General features: G+C 37.9%; 1 protein-coding gene and 1 pseudogene across 1 annotated transcript; one reads left to right on the plus strand and one right to left on the minus strand.

The window, feature by feature from the left end:
• The first annotated feature begins 380 nt into the window (after positions 1–380).
• On the plus strand, positions 381–1,826 carry LOC143886073 (putative pentatricopeptide repeat-containing protein At3g05240 pseudogene; annotated as a pseudogene).
• Positions 1,782–15,452, minus strand: LOC143886754 (ALA-interacting subunit 1-like). The gene is made up of 8 exons (XM_077390866.1): positions 15,157–15,452; positions 10,266–10,324; positions 10,033–10,107; positions 9,825–9,941; positions 9,618–9,688; positions 3,318–3,618; positions 2,953–3,242; positions 1,782–2,066 (listed from the first exon to the last, which is right to left on the minus strand). Exons 1-8 carry the CDS (start codon positions 15,224–15,226, stop codon positions 2,006–2,008), a joined length of 1,044 nt encoding a protein of 347 aa, XP_077246981.1. The 5' UTR covers positions 15,227–15,452; the 3' UTR covers positions 1,782–2,005.
• Positions 15,453–27,371: the final 11,919 nt, after the last annotated feature.

Genomic DNA, 27,371 nt, shown 5'->3' on the forward strand with positions numbered 1-27,371 from the left:
AGGCTTCATGCAGTTCTCGTTGCCTTTGTTGCCTTTTGAACTTGTTTTTTATTCAACCGTTTACTTTTTATTCCTACTTTTGTGAGAATTTCATGCTATTTATATGATGCTAAGATGGTTGTTTCTCGTGCTGAATTTACTGGGTACTGCTAAATTGACGTTTTAGAGAGATTCATCTCAAAGAAAAACCAACCTTTTTTTGCAAGTATAAGAAACTAGATGCCCCCAATATTTCCTTTTTCTGTGCTTTGGTAGTTATTTGTTGTAACCCAACTTAAAATGGCAATGAGAACTATCCTTCCACGATGAGAATCTTGTTCAAACCCAACAAATTCTAAACCCTAATCTATCATCCATCGCTTCCATTCCACAACCAACCCATGTCTCATTCCATCAACTCTACCATACAAGCCCTAGTTCAGAGTTGCCAATTCGGTAGAGCCCTAGAACTCTACACTAAGCTTTGGAACCATGGCTTCAAGCCTGACAATTTCACATTCCCCTACATACTCAAAGCCTCTTCCCAACTGCAAGACCCAACCATGGGACTTCTGATCCACAACCATGCCATTAGAATTGGATTTGATAGTAATCTCTTTGTGGGTAATAGCCTAATCCTCTTCTATGGTAAATTCAGCCTTTTAGACGCTATGCAAAACCTGTTTGAGAAAATTCCTCACAGAAACATAGTCACGTGGACCGCAGCCATCTCTTCTTACGCCCAACACAGTCACTTCGACCATGCCGTCAAACTGTTTCAAGGGATGCAAATCGCGGGCTTTAAACCCAATTCATTTACCATGGCTACCATCCTTCCAAGCTTCTGTTACAGTGAAGAAGCAACCCAAATCCATGGATTTCTCGTCAAGGGTGGTTTTGACTTGGATATCTTTGTCTCAACAGCCCTGGTTGACACCTACGCCAAATGTGGGGACATATTCTTTGCTCGCCGACATTTCAATGAGATGCCTCAAAGAAATCGAGTTTCGTGGAATGCAATGATGTCAGGCTATACACAAAACGGCATGGCTTGGGAATCACTGGAACTCTTTGCTGAGATGAAAGAATTTAACAACATCGAACCCGATTCATTTTCAATTGTTGCCGCCCTTTGTTCTTGTTCAGATTTAGCATCATTGAGGCAGGGGAAGGAGATACATGGTTATGTATATAGAGCAAGTTTAGAGAGAGATATTTTTGTAGGCAATGGACTCATCGACATGTATGGTAAATCTGGAGATGTAGAACTCGCCCAGCGTATCTTTGATAAGATGCAAGAAAGAGATGTGAATTCATGGACTGCACTCATCACTTGCTACGGGCTCCACGGGCAAGGCAACAAGGCCATTTCTACCTTCGAAAGGATGATGCGAACCGGACCCACAGTCCCCAATTCTGTAACATTCACAGGAATTCTCTCAGCTTGTAGCCATTCTGGACTTGTACAAGATGGGTTTCGATATTTCCAGGCTATGTCCAGAGACTTTGGCATTCAACCCACCATGAAGCATTATGTTTGCATGGTAGATATGCTGGGAAGAGCAAAGTTACTCACAGAGGCATTGAAGTTCATCAATGAAATGCCTCTTCGACCTGATTCTCGAGTATGGGAAGCAATTCTCGGTGCTGCGACCATTCACGGAGACGGAGCAATTGCAGCGATAGCAGTGAAACAACTTCTTGAGTTAGAGCCTGAAAATTCAAACCTCCATGTACAGTTATCAAATATACAGGCAAAAGTTGGTCAGTGGGATAATGTCGCAAGAATAAGAGGACGAATGAAATCGAAGAACCCAGCATTAAGTTGGATTCAAATTGTACGATAAAACTAGAACTACGATCTGCAAAATGTTGTATACATTAAAGTTTAAAGTCTTGAACATGAATGAGTACACACTTAATCCAATGTCTTACAGCTAAGGACCTTGGTCCAAGATAAAACCTAGAACAGCCATGTGTAAGTACCACTGCCAACAAAATGGGAGTGGAGGTGGTAGAGCCATTCCTAATTCATATGCCCGGCGGGATTTCTGTTCCAAGACAAGAAGGATGGATCTCCTAGAGGCCTGCAAAAGAGCCAACGAAAGCTTGTTAATATGTAAAATTTTAAAATAAATGCAAAAGAGCAAATTCCATCTATATCTTGTTTAAACTTCCAAATTGTATGATCACTAAACTCCATTTCTCTCCATATAATCAGCTGCCCCAAGTCCTAATATGTAAAACTCTAAAGAGGGGATAAAAATGGCAATAATATCATTGAAGAATAATAATGATACTGATAACTATTGGTGCTGATTTCTGTATACATAGTTTCTTGTTAGCTGTTGCTTATCGTTTTTTCTTATCCTTGTGGACACCTCGTCCATTTTTTATTTTTCTTTTTAAATCAATAAAGTTAAGTCTGTTATCAAAGAATAATAATAACTATCGATCACAAACAGAAACAAAGAAACTCCTGCACACTGAAAAGTGGGTGAAGTATTAGGGAATCTAAATATGATGCAAATACTGAAAATGCCCATTATCATATACAATTCACATCATAAATATAATTTACTAATTTACAAAAGAAAGAAATATCATCCATTAAATGTAAATTTCAAAAGTTCCACGTAACAGATAAAAGGAATTCCCGATGTCTACATCTGGTCAGAAAGTTAAATTATGTTAATTTTCTAAAGCAAAGGGAGTAGAAATTTCAAGAAATGTGCACTAAAAGACCAAATGTTCTGAAATTTAAAAAAAAAAGAAAAAAGATAATCAGTATTGCTCTATAGAAACTAAAAGTCATTGAGTGTTTTCAAAGTATTAAGAGAGTTTCCGATAGCCAATAAAACCTTCACTTACTTTTTGTATCGTTTCCAAAACTTACATACCTTTCACAAATTTTATCACACAGAAAAATTTTATCACAAATTTTATCACACATATACCAAAGAAGAAACTCACCTTGGCCTGGCCACATACAGGACTGTAAAGACTATTGCTAAGAAAAGGCAAAGCCCACCAACTGATAGATATGCAATACCAAGGAAATCATTTTTACCACCTATCCAACTTGTAGTTGAAAGAACCAGCTTTTTCTTGCCCCCAAAACTGTACATGTTATAGTTGTTCTCTATTATGACAGTTATTTCCGTGTTAGCTTCGAGATCATCTTCTATCTTCCCATAGAGTTTTCTGAAAGTTGGCAGTGCAGCTGTCCGCATCCAAACAATAAGATCCTCTTGCTCACTCAACTGTTACACACACCACGATAGATTAATAAAGCAAATAATAAAGGGTGCTGAAAAGGGGGAAAAAAGAGCACTGACAGGTTTGCTGGCATTAAGTTTGGCACCACCAATTAAGCTTCCACTCTGGAAATTCTTAGGATAGACATCGGCCCCGAACTTATGGTCTTGGTCACTCTTCCATGCAATATTCTTCTTGCTCACTTCTAGCCCCTTGTTTTTTAGTGAAAATCTGTATGTATCATTGAACAAGCTCCAAGCAATGAGCCCACAAGGAACGATTGAGGACCCATTTGAGGTGGTGGCTTCAGGATCACAAGTACTTGTTTCCTTTTCATTCTTCCTACTCTGCAATTGTTTGTCACTTCTGCTTTTAACATATCTGAAACAAGTACTATTGTCAGCTTCATCGTTTAGTCATAGATCTTACAAGTAGTATCAGTCCAAGAAACATGAATAGGTAGTTTTCTGTAAGTGCATAGGCACGTGAAGGAATGTTGGAAGGATGTTCAATTATGCTACATAACTATCATTTTTAACGGTTATAGAATGGAATCAATGGACCCATAGCCGTTTTGACTTATTCGCCTGAAGAACTCCAGCAAATCCGAAAATTGTGCAGGTGGGCCCATTCAACTTGAATTCAATAAATGGCATCAGAACAGAGAAAAATCAAAAAGTAACTTTTGAAAAGGGGTTTGCCAATTTCTCATAAAATCAAGTGCAACTGAATTATTGGGAATACGATAGTAGCACGATCCCACTATTAGGCAGGTTCACATAATTAAATGGAGGCAAAGAACCCCAGAATGTGAAACTCGGCTCTAATTGCCAAGTGTTGGTGGAGACTATTAACAATGAAGGGGAATCATTTTTTTTTTAAATGGTAATAGATATATTAAGAACAAAAAGGACCGAGATGGTCAATACAAAGAGAGCATAGAAATGCTAAAACAAAGATGGTCAATCCAAACAGAGAAATAGAGGAGCAAAATCAAAGTGGCAAGGAATCAAAAATTTCTCATGATTCCTTAGCCACTCCCTCTCTGGCTAAATTATTGGCTACACCATTTGCAGATCTTCTAGCATGTTGAAAGACTATAGCCGGGTCCCGTCCAATCCTGAATCTCGTCAAAGAAACGGTCAAATCTCCATGGATGATGATGGGATCCAGTAATTCACTGTATAACATTTAGGGCATCCCCTTCTACCACTACTTTATCTAGGCATTCTTTATGTAACAACTTGATGCCTTGATGCAAAGCATGCAACTCCGCCTCACTAGCATCTGCAATGCCAATAGGGCCCGCAAATGCCCAAAGAGCCTCCCCTAACTCATTTCTTAGGACACCACTAATTCCGGCAGGACCGGGATTCCCCAAACTAGAACCATCAAAATTAAGCTTCAAAAAACCCTAGGCCGGAGGAACCCAATCCTGAACAACATTTTGCTTGTGCTCCATAACGAGGCAAATCTCTTTCCACCTGTTCCATAGATCAAAAGCTGAAACAAATTTGAAGCAAGAAATAACCTTAACCCATGATATGGTCAAAGCCACCTCTTTAATGTATAGATAGGATGAACTTTTTGCATAAGTTTTTAAAACTTTCACGTTTCTTTCTTTCCAAAGGACCCACATAGTAGATAGAAGAGTCACATTCCATAGGATCTTGCCTTTCTTTCTCCAAGGGATAAAAGACCATCCCAAGAGATCCATAAGCTTTGCTGGAAACACCAAAGCTATCCCAAATCTATTCAAAATTTTACTCCCCCATAGCTATGCAGTAATGCATAAAAAGATGGTCCACTGACTCCCCCGCCTCAATACAAAGAGCACAATGATCGATAATCAATGTCTCCCTCTTTCGTAAGAAATCAATTGTCTGAAACTTCTCAAGAAGAGCCGCCCATCCAAATACATACACCCCCCTGGGAAGAGCTTGGATTGTCCAAACCCTCGCTACCTTTGAAGAGACTGGGCAAGCCACAATGTGGAGATAATATGACTTGACAGAGAAGTCCCCAGATGAATTCCATATCCAAACCCTTTTCTCCTCCCTAGTCCGCTTGATGTAAATCTTGTCCAACACCTGAAAAAGCCTCACAATGAAGGGGAATCATCGACTAAGGTTATTCCCACTAAATATCAGAGCGAGGGAGAAGCATCCTTCTTGGTGAGAGGACGGGAGATAGATCAAAGATATGGAATACCTAGAAATCTGAATTCTCAACGTTCAATTCCAATGGGACGTTTTGTGTTGGGAATAGGGCAAATATTCATTTTTGACTGTGTAAGTGGTGTGGTGAGCCATTGGCAATGAAAGTCCCAAATCTTTTTTTTTTAAAGGTAATAGAAATTTTATTGATGAAAACAGTCCAAGTATAGAGAAGGGGACAAGGCGTCCCCTAGATAAAAATACACAATCAAAACCCTGACTAAGCGTCTATGAAATCCCAAACAGAAACCTCACTGATGATTATGTATCCAATGTCTATCGATCTGCTCCCTCCTTGTCTAGCTGAACAACAGAATCATTCGCTGACCACCTCATGTGCGAAAATTCCAGGTGTGGCATTTCGCACAGGTCTTGGATTTCCGAGATTATGTTTGCTATATTCCACGATCCCGGTACCCTGAGGCTAGTCCATGCTATGACGTTGGTTGAATCCTCTTCAATAATCAATGGGGTATGCCTTCCTTCGACGAACCATTTCAAGGCCCAAAGTGGGCTCTTGCTTCTGCCTCGTTAGTGTCACACACACCCCAACTGGCCTGGAAAAAGAGAATAGTGTGAGCATGTATTGTTGGGAAATACTCCCTTGATTCCAGATTGGCCTGTATTACCTTTTGAACTTTCGTCAAAATTGCACTTGATCCACCCAATCGGGAGAGGTTTCCACTTAGGAGCCACCATTATCTTTGCCTTTCTCTCCCAAATGACCGTTCTCCAATTCCTTAAGATATCTCCCATCGAGTATGACACTAAAGTGAAGTCATTCCTACCCCAAGTAATTTTTGTTATTATCCTTGCCAAGCTTTTTCCTAATCCTTCAAAGATACGATTGTTCCTTTCTCTCCAAATATGTCATATCAGGGCGTACATTACGTCTCTCCATAGAATCTGTCCCACTTTTCAAACAGGCCATTATTCCAATGCAAAATTGTTTTCTTTATGGAACTATGGAAGACCCAACACATTCCAAAGCTTTTGGTGACAGCCTCCCATAACCTGAAGGAGAAAGAACAATGTAACAGCCTATGGTCCAACGTTTCTTCCTCTTCATTGCATAAGATGCATTTGTTGGCTAGCTAGTGAAAACTTTCTTCTCTTAAGATTAACACACATGCTGATCTTATTGCTTGCCACCGTCAAAGCAAAATCCTCGATCTGAGGAGGAGCCATTCCTTGCCAAATTTTTGAATTTTTTGATAACTTTCCATTCTCTCTTGCCAATCTGTAAAAAAAATGAGCAAAGAGAAAAAAAATTCCAGTGTTGTTAGGGGTCCAAACTATCTGGTCATGGGATGAAAGGAAACAATATAGGGATCCTACAAGAGTAAGGACACGGGAAAGACAGTCAAATTCATTATCCTTTAGGTTTCTCCTAAATCTTAAATTCCACCCCCAACCCCCCTCCCAATCCCTTTTGCCCCTCATCTCCAAGTAGTCACAGATTACGATCCCTCTATCTGTCGCCAACCGGTATAGTTCCGGAAATGCATAGCAAAACAGGGACTCTCCTAACCAAAGGTCTACCCAAAAGCATCTACCCTCTCTCCCTACCATCCCTAAATCTAATTAACAGCTCATACAGGGGTCTTGATGCAAATAGCCTTCCATGCACCCAAACCTTTGTATACAATAGGATTTCTACTCTCCGAATCCCCTCATTCACTCCTATATTTTTTCCCAATGATTCTATGCCACAAGGTCTCTCTCTCTCTCTCTCTCTCCATACCTCCACAGCCATTTTCCCATCAATGCTTTATTTTTCAACTTACATTCCCAAATCTTTCTGCCGAAGCATTTAACTCTAGAGCATCCATCTCATTTATTTGGAAAACTTCATACCAAGGATGGGGATCGTGTCTATATTAAAGGAAGCAGCATCCGTAGGGGCCTTACAAGAATTCCTCCGCCTGTATGAAAAGCTTTAGAACTTATATATTTCGTCAGGTGATCACAAGGACGAGCTTATTTAGAATCCTGAACCGAGCATAGATTTTTCCGTGAAATCTTACTATAGGATCCTATCCAGCGTCCAAAGTTTTCCTAGTTTTCCCAAATTTTGGAATTCTCCACGATCTTATCCTAAGAGCCATCCATTACTGTCTTGAAGGAATTCCCCCACTTATCCAAAAAGCTTCAGGACTTATATGAGTGCAAGATGATATTATTATTTTTTATTTTTATTTTTGAATGGTATATGAGTGATTTGGAGAAAGCGTATGATAGGGTTCCCATGAGTGTGTTATGTGATGGTCCTTGAAAGGAAAAAAGTGCCTACTAAATATGTTGATGTGATTAAGGATATGTACGATGGAGCAGTAACTAGTGTCAGAACCACGGATGGCACGTCTAGTGAGTTTCCAATTACAATAGGACTGAACCAAGGATCAGCTCTAAGCCCTTATCTTTTTACGCTAGTTATGGATGATCTTACGGAGGGTATCCAGGATGAGGTACCGTGGTGTATGTTATTTGCAGATGACATAGTATTAATCGAAGAAACCAAAGCAAGAGTAAATGCTAAGTTAGAGTTATGGAGAGCTACTTTGGAATCCAAAGGTTTTAGACTGAGCAGGACTAAGGCAGAGTATATAGAGTGCAACTTTAGAAATGTAAGGAAGCGGGGCGAGGATGTAGTAAATATGACTAGACAGGAGGAACCTAAGAGGGATATCTTTCGCTATCTTGGTTCAATCCTACATAAGGAAGGAGAGATTGAAGAGGATGTTAACCACATAATAAGAGCAGGTAGGTTGAAGTGGAAGCATGCTTCAGGAGTTCTGTGCGACCATAAAATGCCTACCAAGTTGAAGGGAAAGTTTTATAAGATAGTTATGAGGCCAGCCATGTTGGATGGCCCAGAATGTTGGGCCACCAAGAAGCAGCATGTGCATAAGATGAGTGTAGCTGATATGCAAATGCTTAGATGGATGCTCAGCCACACAAGGTTAGATAGAATTAAAAATGAAGACATTCGTAGAAAGGTGGGGGTGGCACCAATTGAGGAGAAGATGAGAGAGCATTGCTTAAGATGGATTGGACATATCCAACGTAGGCCTTTGGATGCTCCGGTGAGAAGAGGCGACCCGTGCCAAATTGATGGAGTAAAAAGAGGTAGGGGCAGACCGAAAACAACTTGGGTAGAAACAGTGAGGAAAGACTTGATAAGTAGGAACATAACAGAGAACTTGACCTTGGATAGATTAGAATGGAAGAAAATGATCCACGTAGAAGAACCCAACTAGAGCCAGGATTAGAGCCGGATAGATTCCTTTCACCTTCTTCTTGAAATTTTTCTAAAGGATTCATTTAGCCAACCCCAACTAGTTTGGGACAAAGGCTTTGTTGAGTTGAGTTGAGTTGAGAATGGTATATGAATGCGAGAAGTTATATGTGTGAGATGTTATTGGATCATTAAAAGATACTATATGCTTATAAAACTGAAGGATTAAGTTTCCATAAAAGAAATAAGCATTTGGTATCAATAGGAAGAAAAGTAATCATATTTTCTAGATCAAATCTTGAACAATTTTCTTTCTGATATGAATGAGATGAACTTGGTGGATGAAAACAATAAGGACAGTGCAATAGTTTATTTATTTGAGAGAGAGAGAGGGGGGGAGAGAGGAATTGCTATCAAGCAATTAGTATTTTGCTATCAGGCAAATTGAAAATCCGGTTTCATTTTTTTGGCATATTAAGTATCAAGCAATTAGTATTTTGCTATTTTAATGAAAATGAAGTTAGAACCTTAACAATTACTTTTGTTAAGTCTATAATAGAACAAAGAAAAGATAGCCACCATGACATGAACCAAAGACCCACCAAAATTGAAGTTAGAACATTAAACATTACTTTTGTCTAGTCTATAAAAGAACTTAGATCTTACATCTGACCACAGGGAAGTAAATCCATTTCAATAGAAAGGCATGTTCAATAAAAATATCCATTTAAGATGAATATAAATATCAGTCAATAAAAAGATTAATATAAATATCTTAAAAAGAAGACAACTAAAAAATGTATTGGACTGGATTAATAATAAATTATATATACCGATGATAATTCTGGTAGAAGTTATCAAGCTCATAATAAACATAGAGAGGGCAAAAAAAATATTGGACTGAAATACAAATAAATTATGCATACCGACGATGGTTCTGGTAGAAGTTATCAAGCTCATAATAAACATACACAGGGCGTTTCATAAGCTTTGGCACCTGAGAAGATTTGCAGTTAATGCATTTTCTTGAAAGGAGATTTTGTTATGATTGAAGGTAAAAACCCATATAGTGAAGCATCCAAGAAGAATTAATATCCGAGATAAATTGAAGAAATGCAGAGGAACGGACATACAGTTAAAGTTCTGATACAGGTCTTATTAGTTTTACTGCTTTGTATAAATGCAAGCTTATTTGTACGCAAATCTTTAGGAACGCAATCCGTATCATACCGGTCCAAAATTTCAACCACCTAAATGTCAGGCAAGAGCAGATTAATCAAGAACAGAAAAATCTTTATAAAGAAGATACAAGTCTGAGAGATGGATTGAGAAATATATTACCCGTTGTGATGCAAATAAGGAAAGAAGGCCAATTGGGATAAAGATAATTCCAATGAATGTGAATGTTGTGATAACCTGAATGCGGATAAGAAGATTATAAGAGGATAAACTTTTCCAGAAGTACCCAAAAAAGACAGCAAAGTGTCTAAGAGTTGTTAAGATTTTAAGAGCTTCAATGAAAAGCTTGAATTGCTATAACAGGAATATTCTACTAGATGCAAATCCTAACTTACCCATCCCGGTGTAAGAATTGGTTTGCAAGCAGGAAGCTCTTGTTGCGTAAATCTAGAATCTGCAACAAAAACATTGTATAGGCTTCATAAAAAATGGCCCATACAAGCTTACATAAAGTGAAACCATAAAAGTCAATCAAAATTTCCAAAGCAAGTCTTCTATTAAAAAAAAAGTCAAAAGAGAGTTCTCAATAAATATGAAGGTGGAACCAAAACAATGTCACTGAATTACTAACTCAAACAAAAAGGAACTCTCCGAATATGAGCAATAACGAAGTAAAGCTGCCGCCTAGAGGCTAAGGGACAAATCAATCAATAAAGAAGACAGAAATGATACTTTTCCTCTCTTTTTAAGGCTCAACGCCTCACGTTTCTCTTTTATTATTTAATCAAGAAATTCTTGAAACCCTTAATTTCTATTCATGAAGAATTATAGTTTGATTTAATGTGAATGGTTGCAAACTCTCACTGGATTCACCTTCTCACTCAATTCTTTGATATGTAAATGGCTAATCATTTGGGTTGAGAAACATTGATTTAGCAGGACAGCTCCCTAATCTTCTCAATTTTCTAGCTATCCAGTGAGCACTGGTAATAGATTTTTATTTTTTACGGGGGTGGATGCATTAGTAATAGATTGCTTTATCCAACAATAGGAGTGGGTCAACACAAGCTCAACTGGCCCTCGAAAGAGTCTATACTTTTTCTTTCTAAAAGCTGCCTTTAAGTAGAATGAGATCAAATGGATGTTGCCAATATTCATAACTAGTTAAAATGGATACAAAGACATTGTCAGTCCATTCTTCAAGAAGACAGAGATCCAAGAGAGATCATTTAGATTAGGAAGCAGTAATCACATCCAACTTTGAAATCTGACGCCTACTCCCGCTTCAGTACCACCCAGGGACCACTATTATGATCCATCATTAGATTTTGTCACCAATAATTTTTGTTAGTATGTAACTTTTGTCGTTGGATAATTCATAATAGATATTGTTGAACGGTTGAATCTGAGAGTTCTAAGACACCAACGAGGAGAGAAACTTAAATTGTTACAATATGTTACAAAATTTGGATTTGCTGAGATTTCCATCATATTCCTCAAATCCAAATTGTTACAATATGTTACAAACTTAAAGCAAATGGTCTCCAAATCTTAAGCTTGAGAAACTTAAATTCTCTTCTTACCCCATTAGATGAGATTTGATGGGCTGCATTTGAAGTTCTGGTCACTCAACTCAAACAAAGCCTTTGTCCCAAACTAGTTGGGGTCGGCTAAATGAATCCTTTAGAAAAAATTCACTGAAAACCATAATCGCCAGCTTGATTGGAAATCCTTCAGTCGCAGACTCCTATACAGCAAAAGGTTCAAGGTTCTCCCCTACCCAAGTTTGCATTGAAATTCAAGCAGGTAACCCCCACTTCCAAATTCAGTTGAAACATGTTCTTCTGATGGCATTACAGCACCCAGTGAAATTTGATTAGATTACAAGCTCCTCGTGATGTTCTATGGTCTTCGGACATACTGCTCAAAGCTGTCAATCGTCCCCAAGTTCAGCTACCCAGAAAATTTAAATTCAGAATAAGAAAGAGCGAGCCTGAATTAACAACAGACATATGTCCAATATTGAAAAAGTAGCAGCTCCTCTGCCTTCAGATGATATTTTTCAAAGAACAGATATTTTGCTTTGAGTATGAAAGAAGTTGAAAAATCTATAGATAATTGCTCGTTGCCTGATATTGAAAGTGATTCTCAGATTGATAAATGTTGAGACAAAGCATGAGTTAGGCAAATTTGCTCCAAAAAATGATGATTTGGTATTTGAATCTATGTCAATAAAGACACTGATAAGCTGGCCGTTGAAGGTGTTAAGACTGAAAATCCTATGAGATTCTACATGAAGAATCCTCTCCTACCTATCAACATTAAGTCAAAGATACCCATATATGCGGATATGAATGAAGATATAATGACTTCTAGTCCAAATGAAGAGCAAGAATTATCCTTATAGCCCCCAACTAATGATCGTAAGTGCTCCCTGAATCAAAACTAATTTGAACCAGAGTTAGTTTACTCTTCAAATTCCACGAGCATGATCGTTGACTCTAGAAGTCGGAACTGGAAAACATGAGATCACTCTCCTCTCACAAGCAACCTTCTAATCATATATTATGTCATGAGTTTAGAGTTTGGATCGAGTCTTTTTCCCCATTTGGGGTTAAAATCTCTATAAACAACATAATCCATCAGTGTATGGTTGGAATCTCTTGCATAATGTATGATTTGTGCAAAAATTAACTATTTGGATGTATTGCTCATACTTTCTTTCTTTCTGTCTTTCTTTAATGGTAATGCTCGTACTTTCTTTAATTCTCAATAAATAGGTAGGGCCTAGCTAAACCCCAACACACACACACACACACACACACACACACACACACACACACAGATATATATATATATATATATATATATATATATATATATATATATATAGAGAGAGAGAGAGAGAGAGAGAGAGAGAGGTTTGAATATCCAAGTTTTTATTAAAAAAACTAAAGTAGGAGATTTCCGGTATTTTGTTACCTAGCCACCCTTCTTCCTGATTTCTGAGAACTAGTACCTCCCTTTTCTTGTCTCACGACTTGCAACTAAGATTTTGGGAGTGCGTTATGGCTCTTAGCATGGTTGCATGTCCGAAAACAAGGTCTTATAAGCAAACCCAGCAATAGAAGCACAAGAATTTCAGTTCCAGATGAGTTTTTTGAACAGAAATGATAGGAGAAGATGGTTAACTTACTGCCAACTATGGAAGCTTGCATAAAGAAATATTTATTCTATTTTAGTGTGTTTAAATTATGGCACGTGAATCCAATGACTAAGCAGCAGCAACAAACCATTGACCAAAAAGAGTATCACAAAAACTTCATGTTAATTAATGTCATACATTTCTTGGATTTTCATCATATCATATTATTTAGGGAAAATTACATATACACCCCCTATGGTTTGGCCATTTTCCGCTTTAAACCCTGTGGTTTGGAAGTTACCAACGACACCCCCCTCAACTTTCCGCTTTGGCCCTTGTCTTCCCCAACTGAAATTAGGGTTTTCATACGTTAAAACTGAAAATTAGGGTTTGATTCAAACACTTGTTTATTTATCAACATAAACCCTCGATTTAGGAGTTTTATTTGTCTTCATTCACATCATTATCATGATTTGCACATAAACCCTAATATTTTAGGGATTTTTTTTTTTTTATCAATGTTTTTTTACACTTGAAATGTGGGTTTGATGTAGCCATGGGGTGGGGTATCATTGTCTATGGTGGCGGTGACGGTGGCGGCCGGAGATGGCGACGGAGGCGGTCGCTGGACGTGGCGGTAGTGGGAAATGGCGTAACCCTAATCCCTTTGCAAATGGCTTAAAACCAGTGATAAAGGGTATTTCTGTCCTCAAAATATTAACCATGGTTCGTTTTAGTCATTCCGTCAGGTTAAACTAACGGACCGTCAACGGAGGGGGTCTACTTAAAAATGTCAGGAAGTTGAGGGGGTGCCTTTGGTAACTTCCAAACCACAGGGTTTAAAGCAAAAAATGGCCAAACCACAAGGGGTCTATCTGTAATTTTCCCTATTATTTAATATTGCATGCAGCTTCATCACATGCTAATTTTTATACTTCAGTGGAGTGAGCTCGACAAATATTTATATGAATGAGGAGCAACTATATTGACACCTACATGAAACATACATGATTGATCAAAGAACCTGTGATAGGACCCCCACTTGTAACATCATCGTGGACCATTCATCCAATGGGCCCACCATGGAGATGCATGTCAAACTTCATATTAATTAATGTCATACATTTCTTGGATTTTTATCATACCACATTATTTAATATCGCATATAGCTTCATCACATGCTAATTTCTATACTTTAGTTGAGTGAGCTCGAAAAATACTTATATGAATAAGGAGCAAATATATAGACACTAAGACACCTACATGAAACATAAATGATTGATCAAAAGAACCTGTGATAGGACCCACATGTGTAACATCAGCATGGACCATTCATCCAGTGGGCCACGATGGAGATGCGCGCCTAAAAGCTATAATAATTGGATGATTCCAACAGTCAAATTTGTGCCTTTCAAATGAAGAGTCAATAACAAATTGTGCAACAAACATAATGAAGTCATCAAATTGGACTGAGAGCACCCAATATCTGGGATTTTCAGGCTGGTGGGCCCACCTAATGAATGGCACAGGTGAAGTCGATGTGACACTGTGGGTTCAATCACAGTGTCACAGATTGTTTTGTACATTTATCACTCTCCAAAAATACAATATCCAATAATCTATAAATATGTGTACAGCTAATACCAACTAATATATTATTTACTCTATGCCAAGATTCTAAACCTAATCTTAGTCTCAACACCAATGTCAAACAAGAAATATTTAAAAAAAAAATACAAAAAAAATAAATAAATAATATAAACATGGAGATGGGATTGCCACCCACTTGTTTTGGCATTTTCCACCCAGCTTAATTATTTTGAAATCTTTTCACTGGCTCATAAATCATTGTAGATTGTAAGCAAATCAATGAAATCTGGCTTGAATGAAAGAGATAGTGAAAATGACCAAAACAAGTGGGTGGCATTACCAACTCCCAACTCCCAAAAACATATCATATTCTCAGATTAAAACACCAATCAATGTGTTTTGATGGATACAAAAAAATGTGCTTCACAAACCCTAACCCGAAGAATTTAAAAACATCCAAACAATCAAAGCTATATATTGTGAAAATTAGAAAGAGAACAATCGATAGAAATGTAGAAAAAAATTAGGGCATTGAAATTAGGGAAATGTACATTTGGGTTTTTTGGAATTCCTCCTCTGCGCAGAAACATCGCTTGAACTTGTAGATAGCTTTGGATTCATAATGCAGAAAAGGAAAAAGAAGGGAATCGGAACTGGTATAAAAAAACACTCCGAAGATTGAAAATTGAATCTTGGGAGGGATATGAGGGATTTCTCAGAGCAAGAGAACGGAAATTAGGATTTACCCTTTTTCTTCTTTTTTCTGATAAATTAGGGGTTCTTTATTTGGAAAATTTTGTTCCTTTTTTTTTTCCGGGGCAAAGAGGTTGGCAATAGGAATACCAAGGGCCACTAAATTGGCCTCTTTTGGGAAATGATACCACCAAAACCATGTTTTATTAATTGCAGTAACTCAGCTTGTCTTATCTTTTTAATTGGCTTGTCGGAACTTTTTGGGAACCTATGAAAAACATGTTATAACTTATAACATGGTTTGTGCATTTATTAAAACATAGTTGTGTTGATATTATTTCCCTTCTTTTTTTTCTTTTTTATATTTTAAGGAAGATGGCCACGTTAGGTTAATTACTTTAGTCCATAAGCGACCTCCCTTTTCAATTTCCTTTATGCTAGAAGCTCTCTTTCTTTTTGTTTTTTTTTTCTTTTGCCAAAAGGAGGATTCCATGCCGGGCATCCCTATTGACCCCGTGACTTTGCCCTAAGAACCAATACTACCCGAAAATGATCCCGAATAAGGACTAGTTAAGGTAAGCCAAAGCACTAGAACGGGCCCACATAACAACATGACGAAGGACATGTAAAGGATCCTGTCGGGGAAGAATAGCCTTACTATCTCCTGTCCACATATTATTCTAAAATGATCACGTTCAGTGCGCGATCCGATCATCGCACCCTCTCTTCTTGCTTAGGGTCCACTACCCCGGTGATTGAAATAAGCCATCCCGCGACACGTGCATGTAGGCAAGACTGGTGTTGATTGTGTACGAGAAGAGATGTTCAATCTCAACCGCAACCAGGAACATTCGAGGCATGCATAGAATTGGAATACCATATCTACCTGCCCCTAGGATCTGTGAATTTCTAAGCATGGTATTCCTAATTGCTACCTAGGGATGAATATGTGTCACAAAAGAAGCACATCATACATTCTAATCAGAGTACCCATTAGATGTAATGAAATATAACATAAATACATTGATGCATTGCTAGGGCACATACTCTAACAATTTCTACTTGAGAAAATTGCATCCATGTACATTGCTTGCAGACAAGACAAGTCAAGCTTGCTCACCTTGCTTTCAATAAAATTAGAGAACCCAATATCTTTTCATGGAATTTCATGACAAACGCGATCCATCAGCTTTTGAGCTTTTGACACATTGGTTGGATACCTAACATGGTTGTGCTTCAATAAACACATTGATCAAGTTATAAAATTGCATTACTAGATGCTCGATCCAGGTATTGGACGGAACAAATTCACACACCCATTATTTCTCAGGGCTTGTTCGAGTTTACTGGCAGTAAAAGAAGGTAAGGAAATTTGTGGAGATGCTATAAGAGTTAGGTTGAATTTGGACATCGCTTGTTTCTAATGTTTTGGTTGATTTATATGCAAAGTGTGGGTGTTCGGATGATGCATACCAGTTGTTATCACAAAGACATTGTGGTTTGGAATGCCATGGTAGCAAGCTTCCTCTTCATGCAGGTCCTGATGATGTGATAAGATTGTTTTTGAAATGCAAAAGGTGGATTAGTGAATTCTTCAATAGCGAGTGTTTATGGTTTTGTATTGGATATGTACTCAAAATTCAGTAGAATCCGCGTTGCTAGAGAAGTTCTGGAGTGGACATCAAAAGGGACGTGAATTATGGAATGCGATTAATGTTGCCTAGGGAATTAATGGACTAGGTATAGAGGCTATATTAACTGTTCAAAATTCAAGAGTACTCGTATAAAACCCAATGATGTCATTTTCATATGTCTCTTGTCTGCTTGTAGCCAATCAGGTTAGCAAAGGAAAATATTAGGTGGGGAGGAAGTCAAGAATCTCTATGTTCACATGGGTCACTCCCCCCAGAGCTAAGCGATTCGCTTCACCATCCACCGTACACCTCACATGATTAAAATAGATTGAGTGTCCTTCCACACGATCGAGGATCTCTTCAACAAACTCTGAGAAAGGTAGGCTCGGGTTGGTGGCCTTGTTCATGTCTTGTTGGCAGAAAACAATCACACTCGCAATCAACAATGATATATGATGTGCCTGATGAACAGTAGGAGAGGGGGGAAAATTAGGTTATTAAGTTGATACCAATGTTGTGCTGCAAGATGTAAAAGAAGAGAGGAACTAAGTCTTCTTTACCACAATGAGAAGTTAGCAGTAGCATTTGGGATTCTTATGTTGGGTTATGGCAAGCCCATTTCTTGGCATCATGAATTCGAGAGAAGTTAGAAGTAGCATTTGGCATAGTTCTATCCTATTATCTGAAATCTATGTTTCTATTTATTATAACTTTTTTATAATCTTACTATATTCTAATTTGACAACCATGGGATGCATTACTTCTTTCTCATAGGTTGGTAATTCTGGTCAAGGCAAATTTATGACTCTTATTTGTCTATTTAAACTTTCAAATCTATTGATATCATTATATGTTGGTTAAACTCAAAATTTTATGAAAGGGGTAAATGCAAAATCTCTCGGCAACAAAATCAAAGAGAGAGAGAGAGAGAGAGAGACATCCGGAGAGGTTGAGTCAATCAGACCTGGTAATTCAAGATAAAAATTCAAATTAATCAATCCAGAACAAATTAAGTGATAATGGTAAAATAAAGGCGATTTAATACTTGAACAAGCACCTAAAAATCACCTGTGAGATTGCTTACAGAAAAGATATTTCTCGTAGTCTAGACACGATCTTTTGAGTTCTCAGAAACTCTGGAATCAATCCAGGATGGGGTTTGTATCAAAAAATTCTCAAGGCTTTAAATTTTCTCATGAAGTTTTTCAAGTTACTATAGGCTCTGTTCACTTGCCTTCTTGAGAAAGGAAAGGGGAAGAAAGTAAGCCAAATTTTTCCGTGATTGGACATTTTCTGCCGTTCACTTGTTTTCTCGGGAAAGCGGAATTACACAGGTGAAAAATATAAATAATGATGTGGAAAACCAACTTTCTTGTACTTTCTCTCTCAATTTTCTCACCAAAAGGATGAGAAAATCATTTCCCTGAGAAAACCACTTTGCCTGCATACTTTCATTTCCTATCTTGGCAAATGAACAACGGAATTTTCTCACAAAAAGAAATTTTCTCACAGTTTCTTTTCCTCCCTTTTCAATTTTCCACGTTAGATTTTTTTCCTTTCTTTTCCTGCAGCTAGAAAAGAAGTGAACAAAGCCATAGAGAGGAAATTTATAATCCACAATGAACATCAGAGTCATCTCATGGGATTAATAATGAAATTAATAAGACCTCTTATCGCAAGTGAGAAAATTGATCTCAACACATTGTGTGTTATTATCTTTTCATACACTCAAAATTTGTTGCCAACCAATGCTATCAAAGTCGAACAACTTTCCTCACCAATACAAAAAAGAAGGGGAGACGATAAATTCGCACCCCCTGTAGGATTTTTTGCACCTCTTATAACGTGAATTTACGTAACACTTTTAAACCTTTTTGACGTCAAATGAGTGAAATCACGTTACAAGGGTGCGAATATATCATCACCCAACCATTTTTTTTATAGAATGTGAGAACAAAGGTGTTGATAAATTTCGCACCCTCCTTAGGATAAATTGTAATAACCGGTAATATATATATATATATATATATACAAATAAATAACAATGGCCTCATAGGTGGGTAATCATCGGTCATTACTCATTTTTCCCCGAGTTAATCGGGCATGAGGACATCTGGCATAATGGGGCGTACGCGATTCGAACACAACGCTGAGCGAGGATTGAACGGCTTCCTACCACTAAACCACCGCCCCAGATGTCAACTAAAAATGAGTAGGTAGTTACACATATTAAAAATTACCAATAGTCACTATTCATAATTACTATTCACAATAGTCACTATGCAAGATTACTATGCAGAAATACTACGTAAGATTACTATGTATAAATACTATGCAAATTCACTATTGAGATACACTATTCAAAATTACTATTCACAGTAGGACCCACCGAGTACTATTCACAAGCGGGTCCCACTAACAGTGGGTCCCACATCAGCGGGCCTCACACAAGCGGGTCCTACCACCAGTGGGACCCACAACAAGCAGGACCCACAAATAGCGGGACCCAACGCTAGCGGGACTCATCACTAGTGGGAACCACTACCAGAAGGACACACCGCAACCACTTTCATTAACTCATTGGTTAAGCGGGTCACTCCACAACCACTATCATTAATGAGTAGTTGTGTTTCACCGACGAAAATAATAATTAAATAATATTAATCATCCTGTTACTATTCAAGCAGCCTTTACTATTCATTTATTTATACCTTTAATATTCCTATATTTTTGTAAAAGCATTTAAGAGAGTAGTTGTGAATTTAAGACTGTAGTTGAAAAAAAAATACCTATAAATAGAGGAAGAGAAGAAGAAGAAAAAATAAAAAGAGAGAGAGAGAGAAAAGAGAACGAGAGAGAAGAAAGAGTAAGAGAGAGAGGGGAAAAGAGAGAGAGGAGAAGGAAAAGGAAATCCACTTCATCACTACCAAGGTAAGTCTTTCATATAGATAGTTAAAGTATTTATTATGGGTAATATGGTTGGTTCTACCACCTATGTAAATATTAGGATAAAGCATGCATAAGAGGCGATAACTCGCTATAGATTATGCAAGTTTTATCATCTTATTTGAACGGTGAAATGCTAGCAGAGTAACCGTAAAGTAAACTTTAATCAAAGAAAGGCGAACTGCTGAGCATAGTAGCCCATCTATTTGAACGGTGAAATGCTAGCATAGTAACCGTAAAGTAAACTTTAATCAAAGAAAGGCGAACTACTGAGCATAGTAGCCAAGAAATAAACTAAATCAAAGAATGATGAACTGCTGAGCATAGTAACCTGTGGGGTCCACATGAATAGTAACATGTGGGGTCCATATGAATAGTGCATGCTAGGCCCCGTGATCTTAAAAATTTAATAGAAAGAACACTGAACACAGGGAACATTATTTTGGACATAGATGGACATTACCTGGACAGAAAGGACACTGCCTTAAAACATGAATTTGATTAAATTAGAATATATTTATAGGTTATCCACTCCAAGGTGTAAGCTCAAACAAACATGTGACCGAAAAACTATATGTAAGTGTTTTCTTTCATTGATTCTCTTTTGCTATATGTAAGGGTTTTCTTCCATTGATTCTCTTTTGCTATATGTAAGGGTTTTCTTCCAATGATTCTCTTTTGATATACTCGATGTGAATATTTCATATTCTTTGATTATCTTTATACGCAATTACTATAAGAGTTTCTATCATTCTAAGATCCACAACTAATGAGAATCCAAGGGGGATCATTTCTTTCAGACCCCATTCCTTTCAGATAAATGATTTTACTGATAAAGCTATAATTCTATTTTGTATCCTCGAAACTTGTTTCCGTGAGATATGTTTATGTTTAGAGTTTATCTTGTGATACCCTAATTCTGAATATGGACTGAGTTATGATATGATAACGGGTGGACGCGTTATAGTCCTCCATGTGCACGTGGGTAAAGACGACTCTAGAGAGTGTAAATCTAGAGGATTATGAGCCGAGGTATGGCTATGAATGGGCCGAAATATGGCTATGAATGAAAGCATCTATGCTTAATGAAGTATATATATATATATAACTCTATATATAATTCTTGATATCAAGTTCTGTAAGCTTTCTCTATACGTTTGGAAAGTATGTTGTGCTTATTCTTTCTTTCCATGTTTATAATGTGAGATGTCCTATCTACAAAATATCATGTGCTTATGAGCTTGACAATTCTACATCACTTGTTGTTTATACCCTACTGGGCTATTTGAGCTCACCTTTTTTTTTTCCTTGTTTTATTGTTCCAACCCCCAGGTGAAGTATAGATGAAAGATGAAGAATGCTAGAGTTGAATCCAGAACTGTTCTAAAGGACAAATATGTTTTAAATATGTATCAACTATGTCTTGAATTAAGATGTAATAAGTTAGACCTAATTTCTGTAAACCCTCTAAACGTAGTTGTTGTATTTGAGATCTTGGGAATAATGAAAGTTTTTGAGAAAGATGATGTAATATTCTTCTACGCACCGAGTTGGTATTTCCAAAAGTCCGGGGCGTTACATAAATCACACCCCTTTACAGGAGCGTATGTGGCGCCTTTTGACATCAATTCACATTAAAAGGGGTGCGAATTATCCCACGAGCGGCGTGAATATATCATCGCCGAGAACAATTGTAGAAAACATGTTTCAACTATAGGGGATGTACTTTCTCCACTCCATGGGGAGAAAAATGAATTGGAAGAATTGAGGTCCAAGAGCTAGTACACGCAGATTTGATGTTGCCTTTAGGTCTCTTCACTCTGTTTGCACCAAACACTTTAACCGTATAGATCACTTTGAAGAGGAGGAAAATGATTATGAGCTTGAAGCTCATATAGCTTATATGAGCTTGAGGGCCCAAACACATGGGTCCCACATTTTTTATGGTGATCAAAACCATTCATTTGCAAGGCCCCATCATAGATAGGGTGTGTACCAAAAATCAGCTCTATTGGATCATCCTAACCCCTCCAAAAGCGGAGGGCAAAAATGGGCAGATTTTGTGGCAAACGGTGTCTGTCCATTTTGCCCTCCACTTTCGGATGGGTTAGGATGAACCTATGGAGCTGATTTTTTGTACACACCCTATCTATGTAAGGGCCTTTCAAATGAATGCTTTGGATCATTCTAACAATGTGGGCCCTCAAGCTCATATAGCTTATATGAGCTGGAGGGAAAAAAGAGGAAAATAATTGTGAGCTTGAAGCTCATATAGCTTATATGAGCTTGAGGGCCCAAACACATGTGTCCCACATTTATCTTCATTACATGTTATACATGGCAACTCCATGTATAACCACATCGGCCATTCAATTGGCTGCATGCCCATTAGCCCCAATAAATCCACCAATCACAAAGACTTCCATCTGATCATTCAAATAGTCTGGAACATTTGATTAGCGTGAGCATTGACCAAATAGTAGAGATAATTTTTACACCAACCCCACTATCATTCCTTTTTAGCCTTCCGATCATCGGTATCCCATTCCAATCTCCACAATTCACATCATCTACTTGTGATGATCAGAACCATTCATCCATGTGGGCTTTCGCGCAAGTAGGCCTCGGATCGGCCAATCTGAACCGTTGGTTCAGTGGGCTTTTGCCAATTGTTACTTAAAGTCGATTTGAAGGGTGTCCAAAGTGATCATACAATAGATCTCAACAGTCCAATTTGTGTTAAGATAGATTGGAGAGACCACTGATTGGGGTGGTCAAACGGGCTATTAAAACTGTCCTTTCTTCATTTATTTGGTTGGTGAGAGATTGAACCCGTGACCTCAAAGTTTGCTACTATCAGGTACGAATCACTAGGAAACAACAACACATAAGAGGGTCCATCATGTGTTCCTATTTTTACCTTTCAGATTCGTATACACATCGGTAACTGTGTAATTGACTAATTTCCTCTACGAGATTAAAAAAACAACAAGCGGTCTTGGGAAGACTACAACGAATCGTGTGTTATGAAAAATTCTAGAAAGTTCGTAGATTCCCATATGAGCTTTTGTCCATTATAAGCTTTTAAAGAAAAGATTCAACCAAATTTGGGGGCATTGATACATAAGGAGTGGGGCCCACCAAAGACCATAACTCATGGGAAGAAGAGCAACTGAGGGTTTTGTTTTGATATTGGGTTAGAGGGTTTTGCTTAAAAGAGACTCATTCGGACAAAGAGAAGGTGACATTGTGACGTTGGCCTTTGGTTGAATGTGTGCACTTAAAAAAGAATAAATGTTAACATTATCTTCTTATCTCGTTTTAAAAAGGTTGATTAAGACCTCTAATTAGCATTTAATTTTTTTTCTTGGGGGTTGTTTAGATATGGGTATCATATAAAATAATAAAATTGACCTTCCTTGGGAGAGAGCGAGGAATAATTAATGATTTATCAATATTTTAAGGAATTATTAATGAATTATTAATATTTTTTAGTGTGTGGGTCACTAGAAGTACATGGTATCAGAGCCGAATTGTCGCACATGTGCTGAATTATAGATTAAATGCATCAAATCATTGGAGTTTTTGGATGGAATTGGACGGATTGATGATGATCTTTTTTTTTTTTGGATTAGTAATCGGGGTTAGGCAGACCCCAAGACCAGAGAACAGAGAAAAAGAAAAGAAAAAGATATTACAATCTATAATAGAGGGTTCCTTCATCATCCTCTTTGACATAGTCATAAAGAAGATGAGAGAGGAACACCCCTTGAATACAAGAACCTTTTAAAGGGCAATCAGGATGAGGGATTGATGATGATCTTGATCAAAGTAAAATGATCCAACGAGTAAGATAAATAGATACTATTGTATAGATTAGGAGCTTAGTGTCAATTATTAGGCTGATCCTTTTCTATTAGCATCTAATTATATACTGACAAATTTAACAAATCAAAGTTTTTGTATTAATCTTTTGGAGAAAAGACAGAAAAAAAGAAAGGTGCAATGTATCTAAAGTTATTATTTTGATGAGAAATGATAAGATTGGCTTATTCTATAGATTGCCAAAGGCCAAAATTATTTTGATGGAACCATATTAATAATCTAATTGACCCCCTAAAACGGATAATTAGGGAAATAATACAATGAGAAACCTTGATAAACACATTAGTATGAATTGGACCTTCCACTGGGAGGCCTCTATTGTGGCAATGACACGGCCGAAAAATTGCACTTATCCCTAACTACACAATCAGTAGATTGAAAATGGGAGATTTAAATAAGCGGAATTACTAAAGATATGGGCATAAGCACTATGGGCACCAATTGTACCATGTCTATGTGATCCGATTCATTATTCTGACAGGACCACAGGTTCGACCAAATGTCTTTGACAACACTTTGATGGTGGCATCTTAGTCCCTTGTTCCTTCAAGTCTCTTTCAGGGTCACCCCATTAGATCTGAGTCATTAATTTTTGAAGTTCTTTATTTTAAATCGGCATGGGACCAAGTTGAACGGCCTTGATCGCACATATATGTCCTTACAGTGTGGTCTTAAAGTCTGGTACTTTTCAAAAAAGTACAGTACAACTTACTTTATGATCTCAACCCCTATCTATGGAGATTCCATAATGTGCGGGCCATCCTATGTACATGATTTTTGGGGCACAACCGATTTTTGTTGTGGCCCACAAATGAACAGTTAGGATCATCCTATGAAGTGGGCCCACTTTTTGAAAAATAATGGACGCTTGTACATGTTTAAAAGAAATAAGATGAGTTAGTGCAATTGTCAAAACATGATAGGGCCAACGTCTAGTCTTTGCTAAAAATGAAGGATCCCGATCATGTTGAAATTGTGTCGGATGGGCCCAAGTGAAGCTTCCCAAATCAGGTGGATCGGATTCTCTGACCACTATGGATTTAAATGGGGCCCACTAGATGAATAGTCTTGTGGGGTTCAAATTGTGCCCGAGAGAACTGGTACGCACCATATCATAAGGTGCTGATGAGGTGAGCAAATCAGAATTAAATATCGGGAAGTCATATATTCGCCCCTTTTTTTTTATAATCTGGACCGACCCATCCAATGTATTTATGGCTAAGGTTTTAAATTTCGGCCAAAATCCAAACTTGGGATTTCGGTGAGCAAAGAAACTGAAACATTCCGAAACCGAAATTTATCAAATTTTTGAAAAAAATATTCTTTTTATTTCTTTACATAATTTCAGCCGAAATTACTGAAATTTCGGCCCAATAAACCGACATTTCAAATGCCCTTAGGGTCGTTTGGATACCTCAGATTTTGAATTTGGATTTGGAATTGAGTTTTCAGTACACAATGAAGAGATCTGGCAACTCATGTGCTGAGGGAGACAGAGAGGGAAGAGGGTAATTCGTGCTGCAGGAGAGAGGTTGAGGAGCCAAAAGGGTGAAGGAAACTACCGCATCTGTGGATTTCCAATTTCTTATTTGGAAATCTATTTTTTTCCACTATCAATCAATGAATTGAAAATTCAAGGATTTGATCAGATCCAAATGTCAACGCAAAAAGGGCTGCAAATGTGAGAATTCCAAATCAAAATCTTCTCGGCATCCAAATGGGCCCTTACTGAATTTCGGCCAAAATTTCTAGATTTCGGCTAAAATTTCGGTTCCGTGAGGACCTAAATTACCCCCAAAACCGAAATTCAAAACCTTGCGACTATGAGTCACTGACTACTATTTTACACTATATGGGGCTGTCCGAAGTAAACAAAGGGGGCAAATAAATCATTCCCCTTAAACGTCAACATTAATGTGCTGTAATGACTTTTTACTTTTTGTTTAAGTAGCCGTTGGAAGCCTGCTTCGAGCGTAGGGACGTGTCTTCCAAGAACTTTGACAAGCTGGCCTTTAACGAACGTACGGTCCGGAATGGGCCCCACATTAATTGACCAATATTTAACCGACACGTAACGATACAACCGTTAGAGGTCCTAATCAAGCGCGTCCTTTCTCCCAACTTTCTCAATGCAACTAATCGAGTTCTCTCGTCGATTTATCGTCACTCGTCTTTTTCCTGACGCCTCTACCGTACACGTGGCTACATAACGTTAGATCTGGACCGTACTTGAAGATTGTTATGGATGGGGCCCACTACACAAATCCGTAGAAATCAGTTACAAATATAAGAGGAGTTCTAAACTGAAGAGCGCCCTTGCAAAATAGGGATGAAAGGGCGCTCCTATTGGTTGTAATTCAGCAATAATGTTCCTTCACTTTAGTGATTTACAGCCAATGAAGGCGCCCTTACAGCCTTTTTTGCAAGGGCGCCCTTCACTTTAGAATTCCTCCAAATTATAATAGGTTAACCTTCCACATTTCACGGGCAAAATATCTCCAATAACGCGACATTTTTCTTTGGGAGATGATAAATTCGCACCCCTATATTTAACGCTTTTTGATGTCAAATATCGTTACAAGTGGTGCGAATTATCCTGCAGGGGGTGCGAATTTATAACAACCCTTTTCGTTTTAAATAGCACTGTAAATTCGGAAAAGTGGAGCCCATTAAACCTACACCATCCATTTGCCACGCATTGCCCAGCTGGCACGCATTGCCTCTTTAACTGCTATTAAACGGCTCCGTTACTTCTTCCGCCGATATCGTATCGCCGTCAGAGATCCGTAAGGTGAACATCCGCAGATCGGACGGCTGTATTTAGCTGATCGTACTAGGGCACTAACAACCTCTCTAATCCTGCCACGTGTACAACGCAATCTTCGTTTCAGCGTCCTCGAAGCTATCATTTCTTCCCCAAGAAGAAGAAAAAAAAAAAAAACTCAAATATGGTCTGTAAAGGCATAAAAAGCATATAACTGAAGTTTAAATTTATTTATTTATAAAGGTAATAAAAGAGCTTTTATTTTTAAAATATAGTAATAAGAAAGGAAAGCCTGTTGAAGCCGATGACATATCGGCTCAATTAAAAGTGCACATCGGTATCCTCTTTTTTTTGGTCATCCCACGCGTATATGTTTCTACTTTCTACTAGGGTTGCAACTTGGGTCGGGTAAAACCCGACCCGACCCGAAAATAACATGGGTCGGGTATAGAAATCATGAGTCTTGGATAGGGCCGGACTTAAAGAAAAAAGAAATCCCAGAAATCCGAAACCCGACCCGAGTCATATGGGTGTACTGTGACTTTCTTAGATATATCTTGAATACAATTGTTTTCATTGAGGTGATCATGTCTTTTATGTGAAAATATAGTGTCCTTTAATTTATACACTTGATGACATCAATTTAGAGATTGTTGATGTGAAGATTTGTTTTTTTATCTTCCGATCTTTAAAATTAGTCAATATTCTACACTTAAAAATGGAAACCTGACCCGACCCAGCTTCTTGGGTAGGGTCGATTTACAAATCTCGGATTTTCCTGTAAAAAATTAGATCCGACCCGACCCGAGCTGCACCCTACTTTTTATAGTGCCTTCAAATTTCA

Source organism: Tasmannia lanceolata, unplaced genomic scaffold, assembly GCF_043159265.1.
Source record: "Tasmannia lanceolata isolate RefF3 unplaced genomic scaffold, GAP_Taslan_0.1 ptg000011l, whole genome shotgun sequence".
In the NCBI taxonomy this organism is placed as follows: domain Eukaryota; kingdom Viridiplantae; phylum Streptophyta; class Magnoliopsida; order Canellales; family Winteraceae; genus Tasmannia; species Tasmannia lanceolata.

What these genes read in the sequence shown, in the direction of transcription:
- LOC143886754 (XM_077390866.1), bottom strand. Translation starts at nt 15,226, where the DNA reads ATGAATCCAAAGCTATCTACAAGTTCAAGCGATGTTTCTGCGCAGAGG. An exon ending in CAATTCTTACACCGGGATGG is followed by an intron (nt 10,108 to 10,265) that starts GTAAGTTAGGAT and finishes ATCCGCATTCAG; the next exon opens with GTTATCACAACATTCACATT. An exon ending in AACTTAATGCCAGCAAACCT is followed by an intron (nt 3,243 to 3,317) that starts GTCAGTGCTCTT and finishes TGTGTGTAACAG; the next exon opens with TTGAGTGAGCAAGAGGATCT.